At 48.3% G+C, this 22136-nt stretch overlaps 1 protein-coding gene across 1 annotated transcript; it reads right to left on the reverse strand.

Moving 5' to 3' along the window:
• Positions 1-2509: 2509 nt before the first annotated feature.
• LOC144108326 (uncharacterized) lies at positions 2510-20160 on the reverse strand. Its single transcript, XM_077641586.1, has 4 exons — positions 20019-20160; positions 12014-12357; positions 10564-10634; positions 2510-3404 (listed from the first exon to the last, which is right to left on the reverse strand). Exons 2-4 carry the CDS (start codon positions 12266-12268, stop codon positions 2510-2512), a joined length of 1221 nt encoding a protein of 406 aa, XP_077497712.1. The 5' UTR covers positions 12269-12357; positions 20019-20160.
• Between the last annotated feature and the right edge of the window lie 1976 nt (positions 20161-22136).

Here is a 22136-nt window from a genome sequence, read left to right on the forward strand (position 1 = left end):
CCCACGCTTTACCATACATCTTATCTTGGCAATGCCAGGACAAACCGGGCAAAAAGTTTATAGCGCCATAACCGACACACGAGCACTGGGAGGAGGCCCTGGCCAGCGACAACCTGGACCAGCAAGCCTAGATCATCCAGCTAGTAGCAAGTCAACTGCCAACAGCGGATTCCTGGACTAGGGGCCCCGACCACCCGGCTCCTGCGAATTAATCACTAACTAAAAGCTTTTTCTCTCTCTCTCTTTCTTTTTGCTGTCCCGAAGAAAAATGAGCTGGCAGAGGCGCAGGACAGAGTGTTCGCGCTAGGCCAACCGCGATTAAATCTTCTCTCTGCCATCGTTCATCGCGTCTCATTCTTCGGCGGGCCGACACGCAACATTTGGTGTGGGGTGCTGGGTATCATCCGCATCCTGGTCCTGGAGCTTCAGCGTCCTGCATCAGCCGTGGTCATCGGACATAAATTCTTGGCCCACTCCGCCCGGATGCGCCCTACCCTGCGAGACCCGAACCGTCTGCGCCGTTGCTCCCTTGCCCCGCCCCATTCCCCGCCCCGACCACTTTACACAACGAACTGACGCCGACGCATTGACAGACATTCCTACCCGACTGACCCCTGACGCTACCCATATATGAGAACACTGCCCACTGTTCATGCCGTTGGGTGCGTCCAAGGGCGTCGACCGTCGGCTCTTGGCGACCTGTGGCCAGGAAGCTTTGCGGACCAGAGATCCTTTGCACATCTGTTTCATCGTGACTGCCAACCCCTCACCAATTGATGATTACTGTTCTACCATCTTCTGAAGCCCCTCACCGTTTCGCGCGTCTGTCAACGATCGGGACGATTGCTCGGTGGCTCCGAATAGTTTCACGAAGACGAAGCTGGCAGTGGCGCGGGACGAAGCCTTCACGCTAGGCCGGCGGCCATTAAATCATCTATTTGCCATCATTCATCGCGTCTCATTATTCGGATCAAACTTCGCATGAGTACGCAACTTAAGATTTTATCAGTGTGTTATAAGCTGACAATTTAATGTCAGAAGGAGACGGCAGGGAGGGGGGGGGGGGGGGCATGTGGCTGCTCCCGCTATCTGTTCATGTCATCGTCGCACTCACCGCTTCAGTGGCTAGACGACGGCTGCTGCGACGCAATATTTTTTGGCAGTGCCGGTCGCCGATGGATTGTCGTGTAATGAGGCTAGCAAGCCTTCTCCCTTAAAATATTATTCACCAGGGTGCATAAAGAAACCGGTAGATATAAACCAGGCGCACTCAGCGCAGTTTTCTTCTCATTTTATTGGTCAGTGGCTTCTTTTTTACACCAACAGTTGTTACACACAATCCTACACGGCATTGTCACATCGTAGCTTGTAAAAAAAACAGGCGGAGCTAACTATCAATCGACACGTCCTCATGGCCGCTGCGTGGTCTCTGCAGCTCTAAGCAGAAGTTGCGCGGAACTTGATGGCTCGTTTGCCGTTGTCAGAGTATTTCGTAGTTAGCTGTATGACCCTGCGGCTACCCCTGCGCAGATTTCGAACTCTCTGCGATTCTAATTGGGTGACGCGCGAGACACTCACAATACTCAATGAGATAACTTTACATATTTAACCTCAGTGAAGTCCTGTTGGACGGGTATTATAATGTACTGGACACAACATAAAGACAATTTGCGGCTTTTCTACGCTGTGGTGAATTCAACCATGTGGAACCAACTATCAAAGAAATCTCCCGTGAACACTGAAAGTGACTTCATTTTAGCGGAATTCGTATTGCCTCTTTAGAGTTCTTGTTCACAAAATAGCCGCATGAGAACATTTTTTTTGCCGTCTTATGCCTGCAATAGTAACGGGCGAGAATTCTCTTTCTAGAAATATAATCGAAAGTTGAGGCAGATAACAGGATGCAAGCTGAAATGAGAAGGTTGTTAGTTGTCAAATATGACAGGATAAGACAATTCGGGCCAGAAAGAAATTGGAATAGTTATTAAAATAACAGAACATCTTAGAGTGTGCAGAATACAACGCTCAGTTTCAGCTAATACAAAACACAAATAATTACTTCTGTTTGTCAATTTCGTCTGTAACTTTTTCTACAACTCAACAAAAGAATTTAGTTCAGGCTGTGTGGCCAAATTTGTCATGCCGCATTTCGAACTGCGCGCAAAAAATTTTCTTACATACAACATTATATAAACTGGAGAGCCCTTAAAAGTCAATATGATTTTTGTAAGGCCCTCTTGATCATATCACAGTCACTGATATAGCCTAGTCCAAGACAGAGCCACTAATGTTCACTGCCTCGCTCTGTTGACTGAGAAGTTGGCGAAATCAATACAACATCGAATGCGTGCTGACCACGCAATATAAATCTTTGAAAAAATGCCGCTGTTGCATACAGTGGAACCCTAATTTATTAAAACAAGTGGGGAATTCCTCCACTAGACAACATGGTAGTGAACAGCCATTTTCATGACTGCTGCAGAACTTTTGTCTTGCCACGTGTCCCTCCCTAACTGCTTGTCGAAGTTTCTTCCGGACTCGCCGCACTATCCTCTGGGCTTAGCGCGCTGGCAGGTTCCAAAATTTCAGTCGGACTTGAATCACTGGCTTCCGCGACAGCACTCATGGTCTCTTCGTGTGCACCAGGATCTTCGCTTTCCGAGCTGCCTGCAGCGTCCAGTGATGTGACGAGGTCTGAATCACTGCTCAATTTTGATTCCGTTGTGCTCGCTACATCCGTTTCATCGGACGCATGCTCGGTACCGCTAGACATTGGTCCGTCCTCTGGGTTCAGCGCACTGGTAACATGCGAAATTTCAGTCGGACTGGAAACACTGGCATTCTTCTCAACTGACGGGGTCGCTCCGAGTGCATGAGCATCTTGGCCTTCCGTGATTCCCGCAGCGTCCGACGATGTGGTAAGGTCTGAATCACCGCTGAATTTTGCGCCCGTTCTGTTCACTTCAAAAGCCCCATTGGACTCATGTTCGGTACCGTTTGACTTGGGGTCATCTTCGTAGAAACGAGCGTCGCCCGAAGGCATCGTAGCGTTTGACTTGATTGTAATTTCGCTAGACGCGGACACAGATGTCGACGACGACATGTTAAGCTTTGGCGTATTTCCTGTGCTTTTCGTCCACACAGATGTCGACGACGACATGTTAAGCTTTGTCGTATTTCCTGTGCTTTTCGTCCACACAGATGTCGACGACATGTTAAGCTTTGGCGTACTTCTTGTGCTTTTCGTCCACACAGTGCGTCTTGGAGTACGGGAGTAAGGAGACTTCGGGCGGTAAGGAGCGTGGGAGGGGACCTTATCGCCTTTGCGCGTGAAGATTACCGTGGCGATGATAATCACCATAAATCCGATGGCAACGACGCCTACAATGAGCAGCAGGATCGTCCTGTGGAGAGAGACACAATTTATTATCGTCTTGTGTTATTCAACACGGACACAACGTGCATAGAAAGAGAAGTCCTCTCTCCTTGCTGAGCTGTTGTTTATGTAGATTTGCTCTTAAAGAAGCCCTGTAGTGTGTGCTATGGGTTACTATTTTGTCTCCCCTCTCGGTGGAAAGCAGTGACAACGCCAACCAGTAGAAAACTAAACGGGATTTCACACACTGCGCCACATCACTAAACGGAAGATTTAACGGTTTCACTTTAATAAAGGGTGAGGGTCATCATCGTGTGAAAATAATGTATCACAGAACAATGATCTAGGGAACGTATTCGCAAGTTAAAATGGGTCGCGCATCATAAGCAACTTACATATATATCACGAGACCCCAATGTGATGTGAATTTCGTAAATATTGACATCATTTTATAACGAGGTGATCACTAGATCTCATACAGCACTTCGTATCCACGCAAACAGTGTAGACACAAAATGCTTCCAAGCCAGAACTGTCATCAGCGCTTCTGACTCCGTCCCATCTGTCTTAGTTCGCACATACTCTCAGTCTTTATGATATGGAACGCTACGGTGGAAGATATAGAGGAAGCTTTAGACTCGGTAGCAATACAATGCACTATCATAAGAGGAATCAAACATAGAGTGCGCTGTCTTGGGCTGTCTGCCTTCTGTTCTGAGCTCTATGAACACCGTACGTGTTACTTCAAGAGCGCTGTTCGCATTCATCTAAGACGCAACCACTGCTGTTGCGTCGCAGTAAACACTGACCTGACTAATCGCTCTAGGACCGAGCGCTTTTCCTGGAGCACCTCCAGGATTCAGTTTAACTTGACAAAGCTTACTAAGTCGCAGCTGGCATCAACAAATCAGGACTGAAATGTCAAAGCACTTTGTCGGTAACTAACTATCTGCCTCGATGACTTCGATAATTATAGCACAGCGCTGTAAATTCCCAGTCCGCGTGAAAGTGAGAGCAGTTTACAGGGAAATTTGTTGCAACGGCTCTTAATATTTCCAAGTTGTCGGGCCACTGTTTTGTTACCAACACCGTGACAAATTAGTAGAGTAACGGAACTTCAACTGAAGTTCAGTTGAAGTTCCGCGCTCTGTCCTGTTGGTTTCTTCCTCGTCCCTTGTCTTTTTTGCGCGGTTTAAAGATGCACTCTACTAATAGTCACCAACTAGCCCATCTTTCTCTATTATACCGTGGCAAATCTGGTGGAGGTGGGATAGATCCCATGTCCCTTACCCCCAGCGGTTAGCCGGAGCTACAGTCCTATACCCGATAAGACACCCGTCCACCGTGCTCGCCGCCGGATTCGGGGCTTACCACCTGAGCCTGACCCATCGGATATGTCCTCGGAGCAACTTGGCGCCGCCTCAATGCCTGGCGCTACTACCCCAATGCCTGGGGCGCCCACACCCTACTTCACGCTCCAGAACCCCCGCATCCCGAAGTCCTTCCACGGCGACATCTTTGAGGACGTGGAAGACTGGATGCAGCACTACGAGCGAGTTGCCGCATTCAACCAGTGGGATGACGCCGCCCACCTCAGGAGCCTCTACTTCAGTCTAGACGACGGCGCTCGGACATGGTTCGAAAACCACGAAGAGCAGTTGCCCTCTTGGAGCGAGTTCCGGCGTCGTCTCCTGGAAACTTACGGCAGCTCGGATCGTCGCGAACGGGCAGAACGTGCTCTGCAATCTCGCGTTCAGCTCCCGAGTGAGAACGTTGCAGCGTATGTAGAGGACATGACGCGCCGCGTCAGGCGCGCGGACCCTGCAATGTCCGAGGACAAAAAGCTGCGCCATCTCATGCGTGGCGTTAAAGAGTAACTTTTTGCTGACCTTGTCAGCAGCCCTCCGAAGACTTTCGCCGAGTTTCTCACTGAGTCCTCCACGATTGAAAGGGTTCTTCAGCAAAGAGCGTCCGCGTACGATCGACCCGTGTCCGCCGCCTCCGTTTCCGACGAGTTACCATTACACAGAACCGACGCCTCACTGTTACGTGATCTCACCCGTTCGATTGTGGGCGACGAACTCCGGCACCTGTAAGGAACACCTCCCGCGGTTCCCAGCTTCATAGCGACTTTTGTCCACGAGGAGGTGCAGCAAGCTCTCCGGCCGTCCTTTCCTGCCGATGAGCCTGGCCCATCCCCTCCTCCTGCCTCGCCTGAGCTTCGTCTCACTCACGCCGACGACATGTGGTGCCCTGCTCCGGCTTCGGCGTCCTTCGTTCCGGTTCCTGCTGATGTGCCGGGGCCGTCCGCACCCGTGCTGCAGTACGTGGGGGCTTCCCGACCGTCCGTGCGAAAAGCCGACGTGTGGCGCCCACCCGACCGACGCCTACTATGCTTTCACTGCGACGAACCGGGTCAAGTCTATCGGCACTGTCCCAACTGCCGTCTGGGCCTCGAAGGGTTTCCCGCCGATTCTCCATGACCCCACTGTGGCGAACGACCCCGGGCTGGCTGTCGCGGATTTCCTGGACGGTCAACTTGGGCTACAGTCTTGTCAACAGCTGGCTCGATCCCCATCCCCCAGGGGCGTCCTTCATCATATACCCCGAGTGTTTCCCGGGTGGCGCAGGGCCGGTCGCCCAGCCCACGGCGGTAAAACTCGAACCAGCGACCTTCGGGGGTGGGTTCGCTTGACATTGCTGTGCGGGAGACCCCCCCCCCCCCCCCCCCACGACGCGGACATGACATGACGACGCCTCGACGGTTCCGAAGTCCGCGGTTACCTTTCACTCCGACGCAGCCACGCTCCCTCTACATAACGACGCTTCGAAGCTAACGAGGTCCGCAGTCTCCAATCCCTCCAGCACGTCGACGCTGGCACATGACGGCGCATCAACGATTATGGGGCCTGCGCGCACCGATCCCTCCGACACACTGACGCTATTATATCGCTTACGCAACGCCAACGAATTACCGGTGGCACGGCCTGCAGACAACGACGCCTGTGCCCGATCATCCCCTCCGGAGCCTCCAACTCGCGAGTGGCTTTCCTTAGAGATGCCTGTGATACTGGATGGTCGCCACGTTCGAGCGTTATTAGATACTGGTGCTGATTATTCGACTCTATAGCTAAGCAGCCAGCTCGCCGCCATTCTCAAAAAAGTACTCACGCCATGTGCTGGCACACATGTTCGCACGGTGGGCGGTAATATCGGATTGCACCTCTCGGCGTGTGCACCGCCCGGGTTCAAATCCGGGAGTCCACATTTGTTGTCAGCTGTCTTGTTCTTGATAACTGTTCGCGTGACCTTATCTTAGGTGTCGATGTTCTGCGTGAATATGGGGAGATTACTGACCTTCGCGATTACAAGGTCACGTTTTCAACTTATAGTGATGTCGCCCTCACCAATGCGCCGCGACCAAGCCAGATGCTTCGTGTTTCTCCGGACACTGTCACCCTGCCGGCTCGAACCAGCGCCTTCAACAGTTTCGAGTGCAAATCACTTCAGGACGGTGACGCCATCGCCGAAACCAACCTTTCATTACTGCTGACGCTAGGCGTGTGCGTGGCCAGCAGTCTGATCCGTCTTCACAATGGCTAGTCACAGGTACTTGCTACAAATTTTATGCACGAGCATCGGCATCTTTTTTCGCGGCACTTCCGTAGCATTTGCCAAACGCATCTCCGACGTTTTCGGGAGCTTCTCCTCACAACCAGTGCAGCCTCCTTTCTCCCTCGAGAGCCTCGACGTCAACTCCGCGCTGTCGTCCAGCCAACGGGGACAGCTGTGTGCACTGTTGCTCGAATTCGTAGAGTGTTTCACCTCCTCGTCGAAAGTGCGTCAAACTACCATAGCCCAACACCACATCGTGACGTTCGATGACGTACACCCAATCCGCCAACACCCCTATCGCGTATCGTCTACACAGCGCTAAGTCATTACGTCTCAAGTTAAGGAGATGCTCGAAGATGGCATTATCCAGCCTTCCAACAGCCCATGGTCCTCGCTGGTAGCCCTCGTTAAAAAAAAAAGACGACACGCTGAGTTTCTGCGTCGGTTACCGAAAGCTGTACGCAGTCACCAAAAAGGACGTTTACCCATTGCTACGTACTGACGACTCTCTCGACCGTCTTCGGCGCACTCGGTATTTTTCTTCCATTGACCTAAAAAGTAGCTTCTGGCCAATTGAGGCCGATGAACGGGACAGTGAGAAGAAAGCCTTTGTCACTCCTGACGGCCTTCATGAATTTAAAGTTCTACCTTTCGGTCTTTGTTCGCCTGCCACATTCCAGCTGATGATGGACATTGTCCTCGCTTGTCTTAAATGGCAGTGTTGCCTGGTCTATCTCGACGACGTGGTCGTTTTTGCCGACTCGATTAGTCAACATCTTGAACGCCTGCGGACGGTCCTCGAAGCTCTTCGTTCAGCTAGCCTGATATTGAAGCCCCAAAAATGCCACTTCAATTTCAAGGAGCTGACATTTCTCGGTCATGTCCTCAGCGCCGCCGGCTTGAAGCCCGACCCCGACAAGCTTGCAGCGGTTGCGGAATTTCCACCCCCACGTGAAAAGAAAGCTGTTCGCCATCTCCCCTCCTGAAGGACGTGCTGCCAAGCTGTCGTGTCCCACTCTTGTCACCAACACCGTGACAATATGCATTTCTATTTTGTCGGCAAAATTCCGGGGGCCAATTTTTGTTCGTAGTTAGTGAGTATTTGAATAGCAGGGTTAAAGGTGGGCGAGAAACCCGAAGTAACTGGAGCGCTTGGGAGTTTGTGCCATTACGCGGTCTAAAGTGCTGCACACATATACTTTGAATGGCTCTGAGGCTAATAAGTTCAAAGACTTGGGGGCCATTAACGATCACTGGCGGCTGACGAAACAGACCAACGCAGAATACCATGCGCTGATGTACCATCATCCTGCCTTTGTTTCCCAGAGAGTAGCTGAATCTTTGCAGGTAACGCCGCATTTTAGTAAGACGGAGCGGATGTCGGTCGGGTTAATTATGATGTGCAGCTTTCAAAGTAGCCCCTCTCTTTTCACCTCCTGCTCAGAAGCTGTGTATATTCACAATGCTTCATAATAAACATTATTTACGAGGTCAACTAAGACAAGAGTAAGTTGCAGTTGCAACGTTGTCGAGAAAAATCCTATCTAGGCTACTTCGTTCAAGCCATGCACAGTTCAGTCTTCGAAGCATGTAAGCAAGTAAAGGTTCCGAGCTTACGTCTTCGGGTTTAGCTGCAATTAGGGTCTTTTTTAACAGAAAAGATCTAAACTTCAAGGACCATGACTATTTTCGCACTACAGATGGCTTCGAGCCGAAGTGGTCCGTATCTCCAATGCCAGGAAGCGCCTTCAGTGCTGAACAACGTTTCGATAAAAAAAAATGTTTAGGTAAGCATTCGCCTGGTTTTCCGCTAACTAATGCTAGCAACATTGATCAGTGAGTCGAATACTGAACAGGAGTTGGAAAAGGCAAAGGGAGAAACATCAATATTTTGTTCAAAAATGCAGATGAGCGGATGCCATTTTGACGCAGGCCTTGTGTATTGTTGCGTTATATTTAAGGGGTGTCTGCTCTTTGAAAACAAAATTGTTTATTAATGAAGTCAGAATTACTCAATCTTCAGAGGACATGTATTTTGCGTGCCGACTAAAAATATCTGGTTCAGTTTTATGTAAAAGGAGTAAACGAAATATGTTATGTAGGTCTCTGAGAAAGAGCATACGATAAAGTTCGCTGCAGGGAACGTGCTGAAAGGAACGTCATCGGCTTGTCTTGACATTAAGGAATGCAATAAAAGGAAAATTATCATGCTGAATATTATAGAGGTTGAGTTTTGGGGTTTTGAAGTCGGCACTCTGAAACAGAAGGAAAAGTTTGTATCCGCGTTTCTATAGTAGCAACATGAAAACCCTACACCTTAAGCTCTATGATAGGCAAGATGATAGTTTTACCCTTAATTCACTGCTTAACATCATGGAAAAGTAATGCCGTGCATTTACGTAAGTTCCTTCCAGCAAAATTTGTTTAAAACTCTCCAAAAATTATATAACTACATTAGTGCACAAGGCCTTGCTTTACAAAAAATTGATTGACATATTTGCTACCAGCACACAGGAGTAGATGTTTTCTTAAGTTTACATAATTGTGACTTCACTAATAATTTTTTTTCAGACCAGGGTCTCTGTTAAGGTGATGTATGCAGTCTTCTCTGCTTTCCACGCTATGACAAGCTCGCGAGCCACTGTTGTTATAATAATGGGCGCGATTAGTGACGCACTGGTCTGCGTAAACTAGAATGAAATATTACAAATCCTTGAGAGAAGAAACAAATGCCAAGAAACACTTATCAATGAAGTATTTATACCCGCATATATTACCGTTCTTTATTCTGAGCATGTCCGGCAGTTACTGCGAAACATTGCTTTGTCGTGTTTTACGTGCTTTCTTCTCCATTGCAACTCAAATTTTCTGTTAAACCTTCACTGATACGTCTTATGTGTCAATGTACGGAACGATCATTTGCCCTGTAATCTGGTAATTCATGTCGTTAGTTGCTGGTCCCTTTAAAAGCTGCTTCTGTTATACTAAGGAGCAATCAAGATTCAAGGTTTACGGTGATTATAGAGCCCTCTTTAGGACATTATCTAATAAAGCCCTCGTAATGATGCGATAGACACGCGCCTGTAACGGTATTTTCTTTTATTTCACATAACTGTAAAAAGCGTGGCAGTTGGATTCTTCCTAACAGTTTCTCTTCTGAGTGTGTTTTCCTCATTTCTGGACCCCTCGTTCGCAATAAGCGTCACGTTTCAGGGTGCATGAAAACGAAAAAAAAAGAGCCTGGCACTAACTCCCAATTTGCAATTCATTCGCATAGTTGGAGCTGTTCCTTTGCCATTCGATATGCATTAGCAAGCTGGAAAAAAATCTGTGTCCGTGCTCTTTCTCTGTCAAGTTTGTGCGTGGGTAAGTATGACTGCGAAATAACTTGCGTGCGTAGACCCGTACCTACTTCCTTTTTGCGGAGCACGGAGCTACTCATAAAACGCATTCACTGCCCTAAGTTTCTCGCGCCCAAAGATTTCACAGTGATATGAACGTTCCTTTGGTCGTTTTCACGCAAACTTCTGCGGCAGTTCATGCATCAGCGCATAAGTGTGCCGGACTCTCACTTTTTGGGTGTTCTCTGCTCGGTCTGTGGAATGTTGGCAACCACCTCAGACGCTGCTGGGGAGCCACCAACCTGCGCGCAGTCAGAAAAGATGGTTTCTGAGCAATGCTGAGCTCCGTTTCAGTTAAGAATGATAAATAAGTGATCAATGTTTAACGTACAGAGAAAAGAGCGGAACATATATTTTTGCCCTATCTTCCTTAACACGGAAACATTTCTTGGGAACAATGTCAGAAACTACAGCGGTTTAAATGACTAAGTGAACAGGTAGGACAAGGTACACTGAGTTGTTCATTAAAAAGAGAAGACAACTGTTCGAAAATAAACGCAATCACGACGGAGCAGCACGACAGTTTGGAACTTCAGCTTTTTTCTATGTGGCATATGCAGTCGAGCCCACTTATAACGAACATTACGGTCACGTCGATCGCATTCGTTGTATCCGACATTCGTAGTAAGTGGACTTCTCCTATTGCTGCGAAAAACGCAGTCAGGCAAAAGGGAAGTGACATTTCATGGATCCTAAAGCAGGCGCTGAAAAGTTATTTCGAAACAGTCCAGAAGGAACATGCTCTTCTCGCCGAAATCATTTCTGTCAACAAGCTGCTTTAGGAAAGGAATATTACTAATTACGACATGAGCGTTCAAGGCACTTGGTGGTAGCTCGGCCTACGAGTCTGCCACACTCATCAGAGTTGTATGGATGCAGCGGCGAAGCTAGTACAATACTTTTGCCAATACAATATGCCAGTCGCTCTGCATGTGCTGCTACCACCCAGCTGCAGGACACAATTTGACGAGCACATTGGAAAAAGTACATAACATCACCGATTTGGCCGCCATGGCATACCACGCGACTCTCCGTCAAAGTTCTCAGATCAAGCCTTTGGTTGATCTTCGATCGCGTGCAGTTTTCAACGCTGTCCCTATTTAGTCCGCATCAGTCTCTACAGAAGATAGATCGATAAAGAGGAGGAGGGAAACGCAGGGATGTTAACCAGAAAGGGGTTCCGGTTGGCTACCCTGCACTGGGGAATAAGGATTAGGGGACTAAAAGGAGGAAGAGAGAAGGGGAAAAAGGCATAACAAACACACACACGCTCAACGCTGTCAAAATATTTCACTCAATCCGGTCGCTCTCAAGTAGGCAAAGAGTGCCTTGTATGCCTTGAGGGCAGTCGACTGCGGTGGCCACGGACCGAGGATCTTTTGCTCTGTTAATGGGCGAGGATCGAGGCGGTCCAGGGCACAACACAGTGTATGTCTTGCACTCGCAAATGTAGGCTACACAAACTGGCAAGAAGTTAGGCGGTGCCGCAACACCGCACAGCTGAAAAAGCGCCCCCTTTGCTTGAATATTTTGGGACATATACGGTATATTTGAGAAACAAGAAATAAGCGCGTTGCCGCTTAATCTGGCCCGGTGCTACACAAGACACGACGCCACTCACAGCGGAATGGCTGGAGGAAGAGGCGGGGACGCGGCTGGACGAGGATACCGGAGAGACGCTCTTCTTTGCAGTCAGGGGGGGCTGGCCCACGGGCTGTGCGGCTGAAGGGCCCTGCAGATCACTCCCGGACTTCTTCACCGACGCAGCATCCTTCCCGCTGCGCTGCTGTGGGGCGGCGGCGTCCTTCCTTCCTGTCTTGGATGACGACTCCCGGTCAGTCTTGCTCTCCTTGCTGCTACTGGCCGTCGGCTCCATTCCGCAGTTCTCCTCGCGGCCTCTCCCTTTACTCGTGCGGGGTCACCACGGAGTCCGCCTTCGACAAGTCCACGCCGCCCACTGGAGACCTGCGCGTTGAAGGCAAACGAGTACACTGAATACAACCTTATTTCATGTACTGCAGCATTTACCTGCATCAGTCCGGTCATCCAATTACGAAGTATCTTAATCGTATCTACCCACAGTGCTGTGTGCCGGCTCTTACTTCGTCTAACCTTCTCGTCACATCCATTGCACTATGCTAGGAGGCCACCGTTTACTATAGTTATCTGCACAACGTGTCCTGCCTTTGTGCCTTTCCTTCCCTTGGTTCTTGTCGAGAGGCGATTAGGACATCGTTGCAACGTTCCAGTCACAATCCGCTCTGGCCCGAGCGCACAACTTGCTTCGTGTGCGGCTCATGCTGATGATGTTCGAACCATGCTTGGAAGTAGTAGTAGTGGTGGTTTATTTAAACTAACAAAAAGTAAGGAGAAGATTGTTGCTAGCTGCGGCATCAGCCATGGCTAGGGGAAGCACCTGAGCTGGGGCAGCGGAAATAAAGGAATAGCAGGCAGACTGGAGAAAGGAAATGGAAGAGCTGATGGTACAGGCAGAAAGGATAGAGGGAAAGGAGTACAATATACAAGTATTCTATTTACACAATTGCATATGTACACGTGGGGCGCGTGTGATGTTCAAAAACGAAGAGTAAGGGGAGAGAGCGCGCACAACACTGCCCGGAAGCGCGAGCGGCGCAGTGAAAGTTCAGAGGACGATCAATGTGATTGATGCGCTGCATAATGAGATAGCATTCACCTTGTGGCTTGTGTGGCCATACTGCGGTGGTTGAGGTGCCCCGCAGTTTCGATGCAATCTAGGTCAGTCAAATGGCCCTTCAGTGCGCCGTTATTTTAAGCGGGTAGAAGTAGGAAAGCGAAGGTTATCTTAATGGTGCCTAAAATCAAGACAAGAGTTAAATTTCAGGAGTCATGGTAAGATGGCTTCAGCCACCGCCGATTTAAAGGGTTCATCCTTATCCATCCATCCATTACAGATTGACAGAGCAAAGGCTATAAACCTAACTAGTGTTTTAGACCCGTTTTCCCTGTATTTATAAAATTGAAATGCTTTGTATGGTGCCACTTTAATCAACTTTCTGTGCTCTCTTTACTTAACTACAATTTTTCGTTAGACTAGGAATTTTTATTTCGCTTTTTAGTGCACCCTGCAGTCTGAAAGCCGAAATGGGCAATAAACATTCTGTGATACAAAATTCCCCTGCATTAATGTGTATAATTTTAGCTCATTAGACGTCCTCTTGTATGTGCTAGGTTCGAGAAAAAAAGTATTTATAACGCTTGTGGTTCCTGAGAAAAAGGGCAAAATGTTCCAAAAGGTGATTTTTCGAGATCATTGACTTTGTACACCAAAATGTGCTTAATTACTACAGTACACTGAAATAATGCATGTTGATATGCTATTTCAATAGCCGTTAGCAAGCCATCCATCTCAACATTGATTACTTTTCTTGTTTAATTGTTACATTTCTTTTCAGGGCTCTTTTCTGATCACCTACTAAACCTTTTCCACTAAGTAAATTCATCGCCGGCAGCATAAAGCAGCTACTGACATGTACGATTCTGGACAAACAGCATATCAGTTCAGTTTTATTCTTCAAAAGGCTGCCATTCAAGGGGGTGTTACATAAGGGGTGGGATTACAGTTGAGTATAGGAAAACAATGGCGATGATCATTTAGAATTGAAAATGATCAGTTACACAATCACTAAAAGCAGATGATGAAGCCCTTTTGATAAATTGGGGTTTAACGTCCCAAAGCGACTCATGCTATGAGGGACGCAGTAGTGAAGGGCTCCAGAAATTTCTGCCACTTGGAATTATTCAACGTGCACTCACATCGCACAGTACATGGGCCTCTAGAATTTCGCCTCTGTTAAAGTTCGACCGCCACGGTTCGGATAGAACCCGCGTCTTTCGGGTAAGCAGCCGAGCGCTATAAACACTGAGCTACCGCGACGGCTAGATGATGAAGTGAAGGCATAGGGTAGGCCGTTCAAGTCTACAGCAGCGCGAAAAAATAAAGGAGCAGAATAAGTAGTCGTCTAGAATGGCGGGTACACCACTTGAATCTGATGAACGGTGCGGTGAACCATGCGTGCTGTGGGTGTGATATATGGTGCGTGATTCAGAGGAGACCGAAAAAACTTGTGATAAAGGGCGAGGCTTACAATGCGGCGGCGTAAAGAAAGGGGCTGAAGTCCAGATTTTGCTTTCAAAGATGAAACACTCAAGTCGTGTGAATATGCGGAATGAATGGATCTGGCGGCACGATTGTAATGGCTTCCAGTGGAGTGATTAGATACGCTTATTTTGGGCTCCAGATGGAAGATGCATATTTCAATTTATATCTTTGAAGTGATTTATACGCGAGCAATTTTACATGTGACGGAGCAAGATGGAGGCAGCGCTTTAGAAAACCTAGCGTTTTGTTCCATGATGTTATGATGTTAGTGATGCCAGCGCCCCATAATAAATTGAATGGCAGGGTGAGTTCTAGATATTTATATTACTGGAATAGATCGATCGGTGCGTTAGAAATGGAATAACGAAAGGGATATGGATTTTGACGACGTGTGAATTACATCAGTTTACATTTGGGAGAATTGAGGGACATTAGCCAATAATCGCGCCAATTTAGTAAGCTGCTAAGATCAGTCTGAATGCGTGTTGATCATGGCAAACATTAATAGTGCGATGACATAATCATCAGTGAACATTCGAATTCTCTAGAAAACATGCAGGAGTAAGTAGTTAATATATTGTGACCAAAACGAGGAAGCTGGCCGTGGCGCGGGACGAACAGCAAGGCGGAAATTTGGGCGACTTGGTAAGTTCATTTTCGCTCTCAGCGCAACACGGACGGGACACAAGACGAAGGACTAGCACAAAGCGCGGGACAAAGCCCTCGCGCTTGGCTAGGAGCCATTAAATCATCTCACTGCCATCGTTAATCGCTCCTCATTCTTCGACTGGCCGCCACGTAACAGTATATTAGATACAAAAGGGGACCGAGGACAGCCCATTGCGGAACAGCTGTAGTAACTGAGTGATTTCGACAAGTGGCCGTTAAGACAGACTGACTGAGAACGATTAGTTAAAGCTTTTTCAATTCTTTTAGGACTATTACGATGTAAGTTCAGCTGCGCCAGTTTTAGTAGCTGACGGCGGTGGGAAGCCTTGTCAAAAGCTTTCGAATAATCTAGAAAGACGGTATCGGTCTGCTTGTTACGGTCAAGATTAGCGTGCAGGTCGTGAAGGAAGTGCGGTTGTTTGGTTTCGCAAGAGAAGCCATTACGAAACCCATGTCGGGAAGAATGAAAAAAAAAATAATTTGAAGCCAAGAATTTCATAGATCCCGTATTCCATGGTTTTACATGGCACACTAGTAAACGAAGGGGGAGTTAATTCAACGGTGAGTCTCTGTTACCTTATTTGTAGACTGGAACGGCCTTTCCCGTTTTCCAATCATCTAGAATGATTCCTGAGGAGAGTGACTGTGAAAAGATGAGACATAAATATGCTGCACAGATTGATTCCACATTTTTCAGGAGTTTTGAGTTAATCATGTCCATACCAGCTGACGATGAATGTTTCAATACCTTCGACAAAAAGGGTGATAGCGGCATGAAGGTTTTTAAATTAAAGAATGGCAACTGCGAAAGCGCGTCAATTTCAGTCGTAAAGACAGATGCAAATGCATTGTTAAATATTTCTGTGCAATCATGATCAGTAACCGCCTCGTGTGCGTCGTTTATAAGTGCAATATCGGGCGAATGTTTAGGATTTAAAACTCACCAGAATTGCTTGGGATTGTTTATAAGTAAGTTTGGCTGGTCATGATGATAAATTGAGTATTTCGCGTTATGAAGATAAAGTATGATTTTTTGACTTCCAAGTATTTTTCCCATGCGGTAGGCGTGTCGTTTCGTTTGGCTGCACGAAACAAGCGTTTATTTTGTTTTCTATCAGTTTTAGGTGCCGAGTATGCCATGTTGTTCGTTTGGGAAATACAGTCATCATTAAAAGTAACGCAGCATTCATCACGAATATCTTCAGCGCCTAAATGCTAATCAGCTGATTAGTATTCCCAAGCCCGGAAAGCGGTCGTTACTTGATTCCCTCCGGCCCATCTCTCTAACATCATGTTCAGGAAAACTCTATGAACGGGTCATCCACACCCACCTCCAAAATTATATTGAAGACAGTGATCTCTTCCCCCTACTATAGTTGGGCTCAAGCCAGGGCTTTCGGCCCAAGACGCTTGCCTGCTCCAGCGAGAAGTGCTTACCAACATCCCCAGAGGTCAAGAACATCACATCTTGACCTTAGATTTAAAGGTTGTCTTCGGCAACATATCCGACGAGGCGATCCTTCAAGCCATAAATGACCTTAACGGATTCTTTGCTTACGTGCGTGCGTTCCTCACGGGCCGCACGGCACCGAAACGCACCGTTGAAACCCGTTCTGAAGTCAAAGATATGCCACACAAAGGCACACCTCAGGGAGCTAATATTTCTCCCCTGCTTTTCCACATTGCTATGCTCAGGCTGTCGCGTGCACTACAAGCACTTTCAAAATGTTGGCTTTACCATATACACGGATGATATAACTATATGGGCCACAAAGGATTCCCTTGGCCAAAAAGAAACCACCCAACATTCAGCAGCCCAGATCGTCGAGTACTTCGCCTCGCAAAGCGGCCTCCACTGCGCCCCGGAGAAATCGGAGGTCATACGAGTACATGGCCCGAGATACGTCTCTCCAGGTCCCATCAACCTCACGATCGAGGGTCAAGCCATCAGAGAAGTTAACCTGATCCGCATTCTTGGTCTTTGGATACCGAGCAACCTCCGTGTTACCCACACCGTCCAGACTGTCGAAACCACCGCAAATCATATAGCTCGCATGATCAGCCGCATTACCAAGCATCGGCAAGGAATAAGAGAAGACACTCTTCGGCTGGGGCTAGCACTGGCACTTACCCGAATAACATAGGGACTACCCTTTCACACGCTAACAAAGGGAGAGGAGCAGCAAGTTGACACCATCATAAGAGGGGGTTTACAAGACGGCCCTCAACCTTCCTAAAACACTTCGATGGACCGTTTGACCGCACTAGGAATCTTCAACGCCTTTACGGAACTAACAGAAGTCATCTGTGCCTCTCAAACACTAAGACTTCAGACCACCCAATCTGGACGAGCTATCTTACGCCGAGTAGGCACAGTTGCTGAAATCCGCGCACTAGATGCTCAATTTTATCTAGAAAAACAACACAGGAAATACATCAGCGTGGCCCCGATACCGAAACATATGATTAAAGACGCTCACACAGGCAGACGACGAGCGCGAGTACCCTATTTATGCCGACGCCTAGCCAATTCCCCTTACGCCGCGGCATACCCGGACCCTGAGAAGTACGCAGTGGCGGCAGTGCACCACCGCTTCTCCACTCTATTCACTGCTTCTGTAAGATCCAAAACATCAGCGGCCGCGAAGACCACCGCCGTGGGCATTGGCATTAGGCATTACGAGACCCAAGGCTAAAGCGCTCATGTGATAACAGACTCGCAACAGGCGTGCCGAAACTTCCTGAGAGGCCGAGTTACCAAGCACGTCAGTCGGCTCACGGGCGCTACACCCCTCACCAAGCACCACCAAATTACCTGGACCCCAGGCCACGAGGGACTGGAGGCAAATGAGAGGGCACATGCTCTAGCTCGAGGCATCATCGACCGAGCGGGGCCACAAACAGTGCCCGCTTTTACCCCTCTACTTTCTAGGTATAACGAACGCCTCGAGTTTCAGCGTCTTCAATGGAGACACTTCCCTCCACCTTAAAGGAAATTAGACACCCCAGATGCCGTCTCTTGGAGGCAGATACAGACGAACACATTTCCAAACCTCCCTTGACTAAATCCCATACACCCAACATTATACTCCGACACCTGCCCATGGTGCCAGGGCCACCCTACACTCTTCCACATTTCGTTGGGATGTGATGCCAAACCAAACACTCTAAAAAGAGTATGGTGGAGCTGCCATAAAAAAAAACGTAAACCAATGAGCTCCTGCCTGTACCACTAAAGTATCACAGGCTTAACCCAATCGTAATATAAATGAAAAGGCCCGAAGGCAATGTTGTGCTTTTGCCACCCGCAGGTGGGAAAATAAAAAAATGGAGTAATGCTACTAAGCGACCCAAAGCCGGGGGAGCGGGCCCGGGGAGACTCCCCTGATCTCCCCTGGGACGTAGCGGAGGGGGTGGGACATAGGTTGTGGGAATGGGACTGAGGGAAGGGTTATGGGTAATGTGATGGGAATGGGGACAGCGAGATATTGACCCTCATTTTATCATCGCTCGACTCCTGTCTGGCCAGGACAGGGAGGGCGTCGATGTTGTCCAATGGTGCGGCTCCACTCACGGGATGCCCGACCACCCAACGACGCAATAGCTCCGACTCGAAGACAGGGAATCCTAACCCGGGGCAGCTGCCTCGGGCTCCTCCACGACTTTCAGGGGTCCGGTTCGGACTTGCGTAACGCTGCCCAGCTACTAACCATCAAGTGTTTTTCGCGGCTTTTCAGACTCCGGAAGTATGTGTGGTGGATCCAGCCAATGGAATTAGACTCCCGGGGACCCACCTGTGCTTCCAACCAACCAACCTTGCACTTATTTCCTCCCCTGCCAAACACTCTACAGAAGAAAAGACGTCTTTTGAGCAGTGGGAGGCGCTGCTGACCAGCGATAACCTGGAGGGCCAACGGGCCCTCATACAACAGGTCCGCAGGGCAGCTCAAGCCACTGAAACCCTGGAATGAGGACCCCACCAATAAGCTCGCCCAACTCCCCTTCACTTTAATAATGTTTTTTTTCCTTTATTCCTCCTGAGTACATTCACCAAAAGTTTGAGCGACCATTCGTCGTACAGCATCCTGAGTGGTGTCATAGCATTTCTCTTTTCATATAACTTACATGTTTTAGTCAGGTAGGAGGCGACTTGGGGCAGGAGTTCGGATCAATGACATATGCACGTTCAATTGCATGCTTTCTCAGACACGCGACAGGGGTTCGGACCGATTACATGTGCACCTTCAGTGGCATGCTTTAGCGCGTGGTTGAGGTGTCCACCGAGATGTCAACTGAGAGCTACTGCGTCCTTTCCTTTCGTCAAATGCCCTTCCTTTCCTCAAACACATGCTTTCGCATTCATCCAAGTAAGCAAATTGCCCTCAGAATTTTTTTTACCCGTAAGAATACCCGTTTCCTTCAATAAATTCAAGAATTTGCATAAAAAAACGCCATTGTGACATTCTAACTTTGAAGGATCAAAAGCAGAAATACTTGTCCACTGACCTGCCTGCATTTATTCTATATGACCCACTCATTTTTTCACTCTCACAAACTCTCGGATAAGAAAGACAGCGCTAGAACGAACACATGAGCCCATTATCCCCCACTGAACAATCCATATCAGCGCTGGCGCCTTCAGTGTATCCTTTTCTTTAAACCGTTTCTAACGCCTGAAGGTAATTAGCTGTAAAGCGCCTTGTTCGTAGAAAACCGCGTTCTGCTACTTTGTCCCCCCCCCCCCCCCCCCCCTTCGCGAAGCGCATATGTCATACAGCGTTCGGTCAGGCTCTGCAGCTTGCTTTCTGTAGCTCACCTGTGTTCCTCTGAGCGGCGGTGGCGGCTGAGGCCCGGCGCTCGTCCAGGGAAAAGTTGGAGGTCGCTCCTCAACAGCGGGCGGCGCGGAGGGATCAGACACGCCTTGAACGGCGGAGGCGGCGGCGTTCTTCTTCTTCTTTACGTCAGTAAACATGGCCCACCCAAACCGGAATGCGGATGCGATCTTCTTCCTTGTTCAAGGCGGGGCCTGATCCACATCTCACGCGGGGAACTCTGATGCCAGCTGCGATATTAAAGGGTAGACCCACGAGATATTGACCTGCATACGCGTATGAGAGTTGAGCATGTAAGACCGCCAGTATGCTGACTGTCTAATGTTGGCCAACGGTCTGAAAAGATTGAAAGCCTGCTAGCTATGTCATTAAAAAAAAATGTGGAATTTGAGCTAGAAGCAGTTCAGCCTTTTCAGCCCAGGCGGTGTCAATTCACACAACACAAATGTTCCGTCCGCGCCTGAGTAACCGCCAAAAATGCTGTAAATTTTACTTGGAGAGTTCCTTCGGGATTCCTGTTGCTATAGGCATAACTGTTCTCGAATTTTCACTGAGCCAATTTGAGGCCATTATCGCCTACGTCGTGCACCGGCAAGGTGATGGGAAAAGTAACATATAAAGAAATTTACAGATATTTAGCTAAAAGTAGCCTCTTCTCAAGCACGATATTCGATTATATCGGGTTAAGACTAAACCTTTCAACTCAAGACGTACTTTTACAGCAAAAAGAAAAAGTCATCGGCAAACCTAGAGGCTATCACACAAGGGCAATTCTAGCATTAGACCTCAAAGGTGCCTTTGGTAATGTCAAACATGATGTCATACTCAAAAATTTAAAGGACTGCAATTGTGGTGTAGGACGTATAATTATACCAAAGACTTTTCCTTGCACCGAAGAGGTAGCCTCAACGTTGGAGAACTGAAGTCAGTGTACACTGGGAATTAGGGGCATACCACAGGGGGTAGTACTATACTCTTTGCTTTTCAACATCGCCCTATTAGGAGTACTGAGTAGGCTGGACAGCATACCGGGTGTCAAGGATGCGCTGTATGCTGACGACATTACGATTTGGACCACCGGAGGGTCATTTAGGAGCATGCACGAAAAACTACAATGTGTGACGGATATACCGTCCAACAATACGCTAATAGTTGTGGACTTCAATGCGCATCCAATAAATCGAAGTTACTAATCTTTAGGAAGAAAGGAGACTCTGAACCAGTTGTAGTATTTCTGGGGGGAGCGGAAATTCTAGAGATGACACTTCAGAAAATCTTACGTCTGGTAATAAACAGGAAGGGCAACAACGCGGAAGTGATTAGGCGATTGCAGGCAACAACTGAGCAAGTTGAGAGAATGATTAGTAGAATATCAAACCGCAAGCATGAACTTACAGAAATGGAAAACATAAAGATAACACCGGCTTTTGTTCCGAGCAGGTTGGCTTACACAGCACCTTATCTGAAATGGAAGAAAAGTGAGAAAAAAAATTGGCGGTGGTTTAGCTCTGGTTAAACCTGGAGTGACAAGATAGCTACAGCTGGTCAAGTGGAACTTGGTCACGTGACCAGCCACGTGACGAACCACGTGATAAACCATGACGCCGCGCAACCGGCAGCTGCTACGCACCACGTGACCAACCACGTGACAGCGTGGCGGCGCCGCCACGCTGAAGGCTCGAATCGCTGCCGTAATGTAGCTATCGCTAGAAAAGCTGGACGTCATAATACGCAAAGTATATAAAATAGCACTGGGTATCCCGGTCAACGCAGGAACAGAAAGACTACTACCATGGGCAATCACAACAGTGTAGACGAAATTATCGAAGGCCATTCAATATCGCAGGTGGTCGAAATTTCCGAACCCCCTCAATACAGCGTCCCTCATGGCCTGAGTCACTTCGGGACGTTCAGCACCCATAAACAATTAACAAAACAATTTCATAAGAAATGAAAAAAGCCTAAGGTGAACGCCATCAAGAGAACATGGGCCGCGATGGGAGAGGCAATTTACGTGGACGCGGCCGGACTGGTCAGCGGGATATCAAGCATAGCCTGCTCAGACGCGCCAAAGAAATTAGTTAATTTTCCTTGCGCGATGC

The sequence above is a fragment of the Amblyomma americanum genome, chromosome 10 (genome assembly GCF_052857255.1).
Source record: "Amblyomma americanum isolate KBUSLIRL-KWMA chromosome 10, ASM5285725v1, whole genome shotgun sequence".
NCBI classification, from domain to species: Eukaryota; Metazoa; Arthropoda; class Arachnida; order Ixodida; family Ixodidae; genus Amblyomma; species Amblyomma americanum.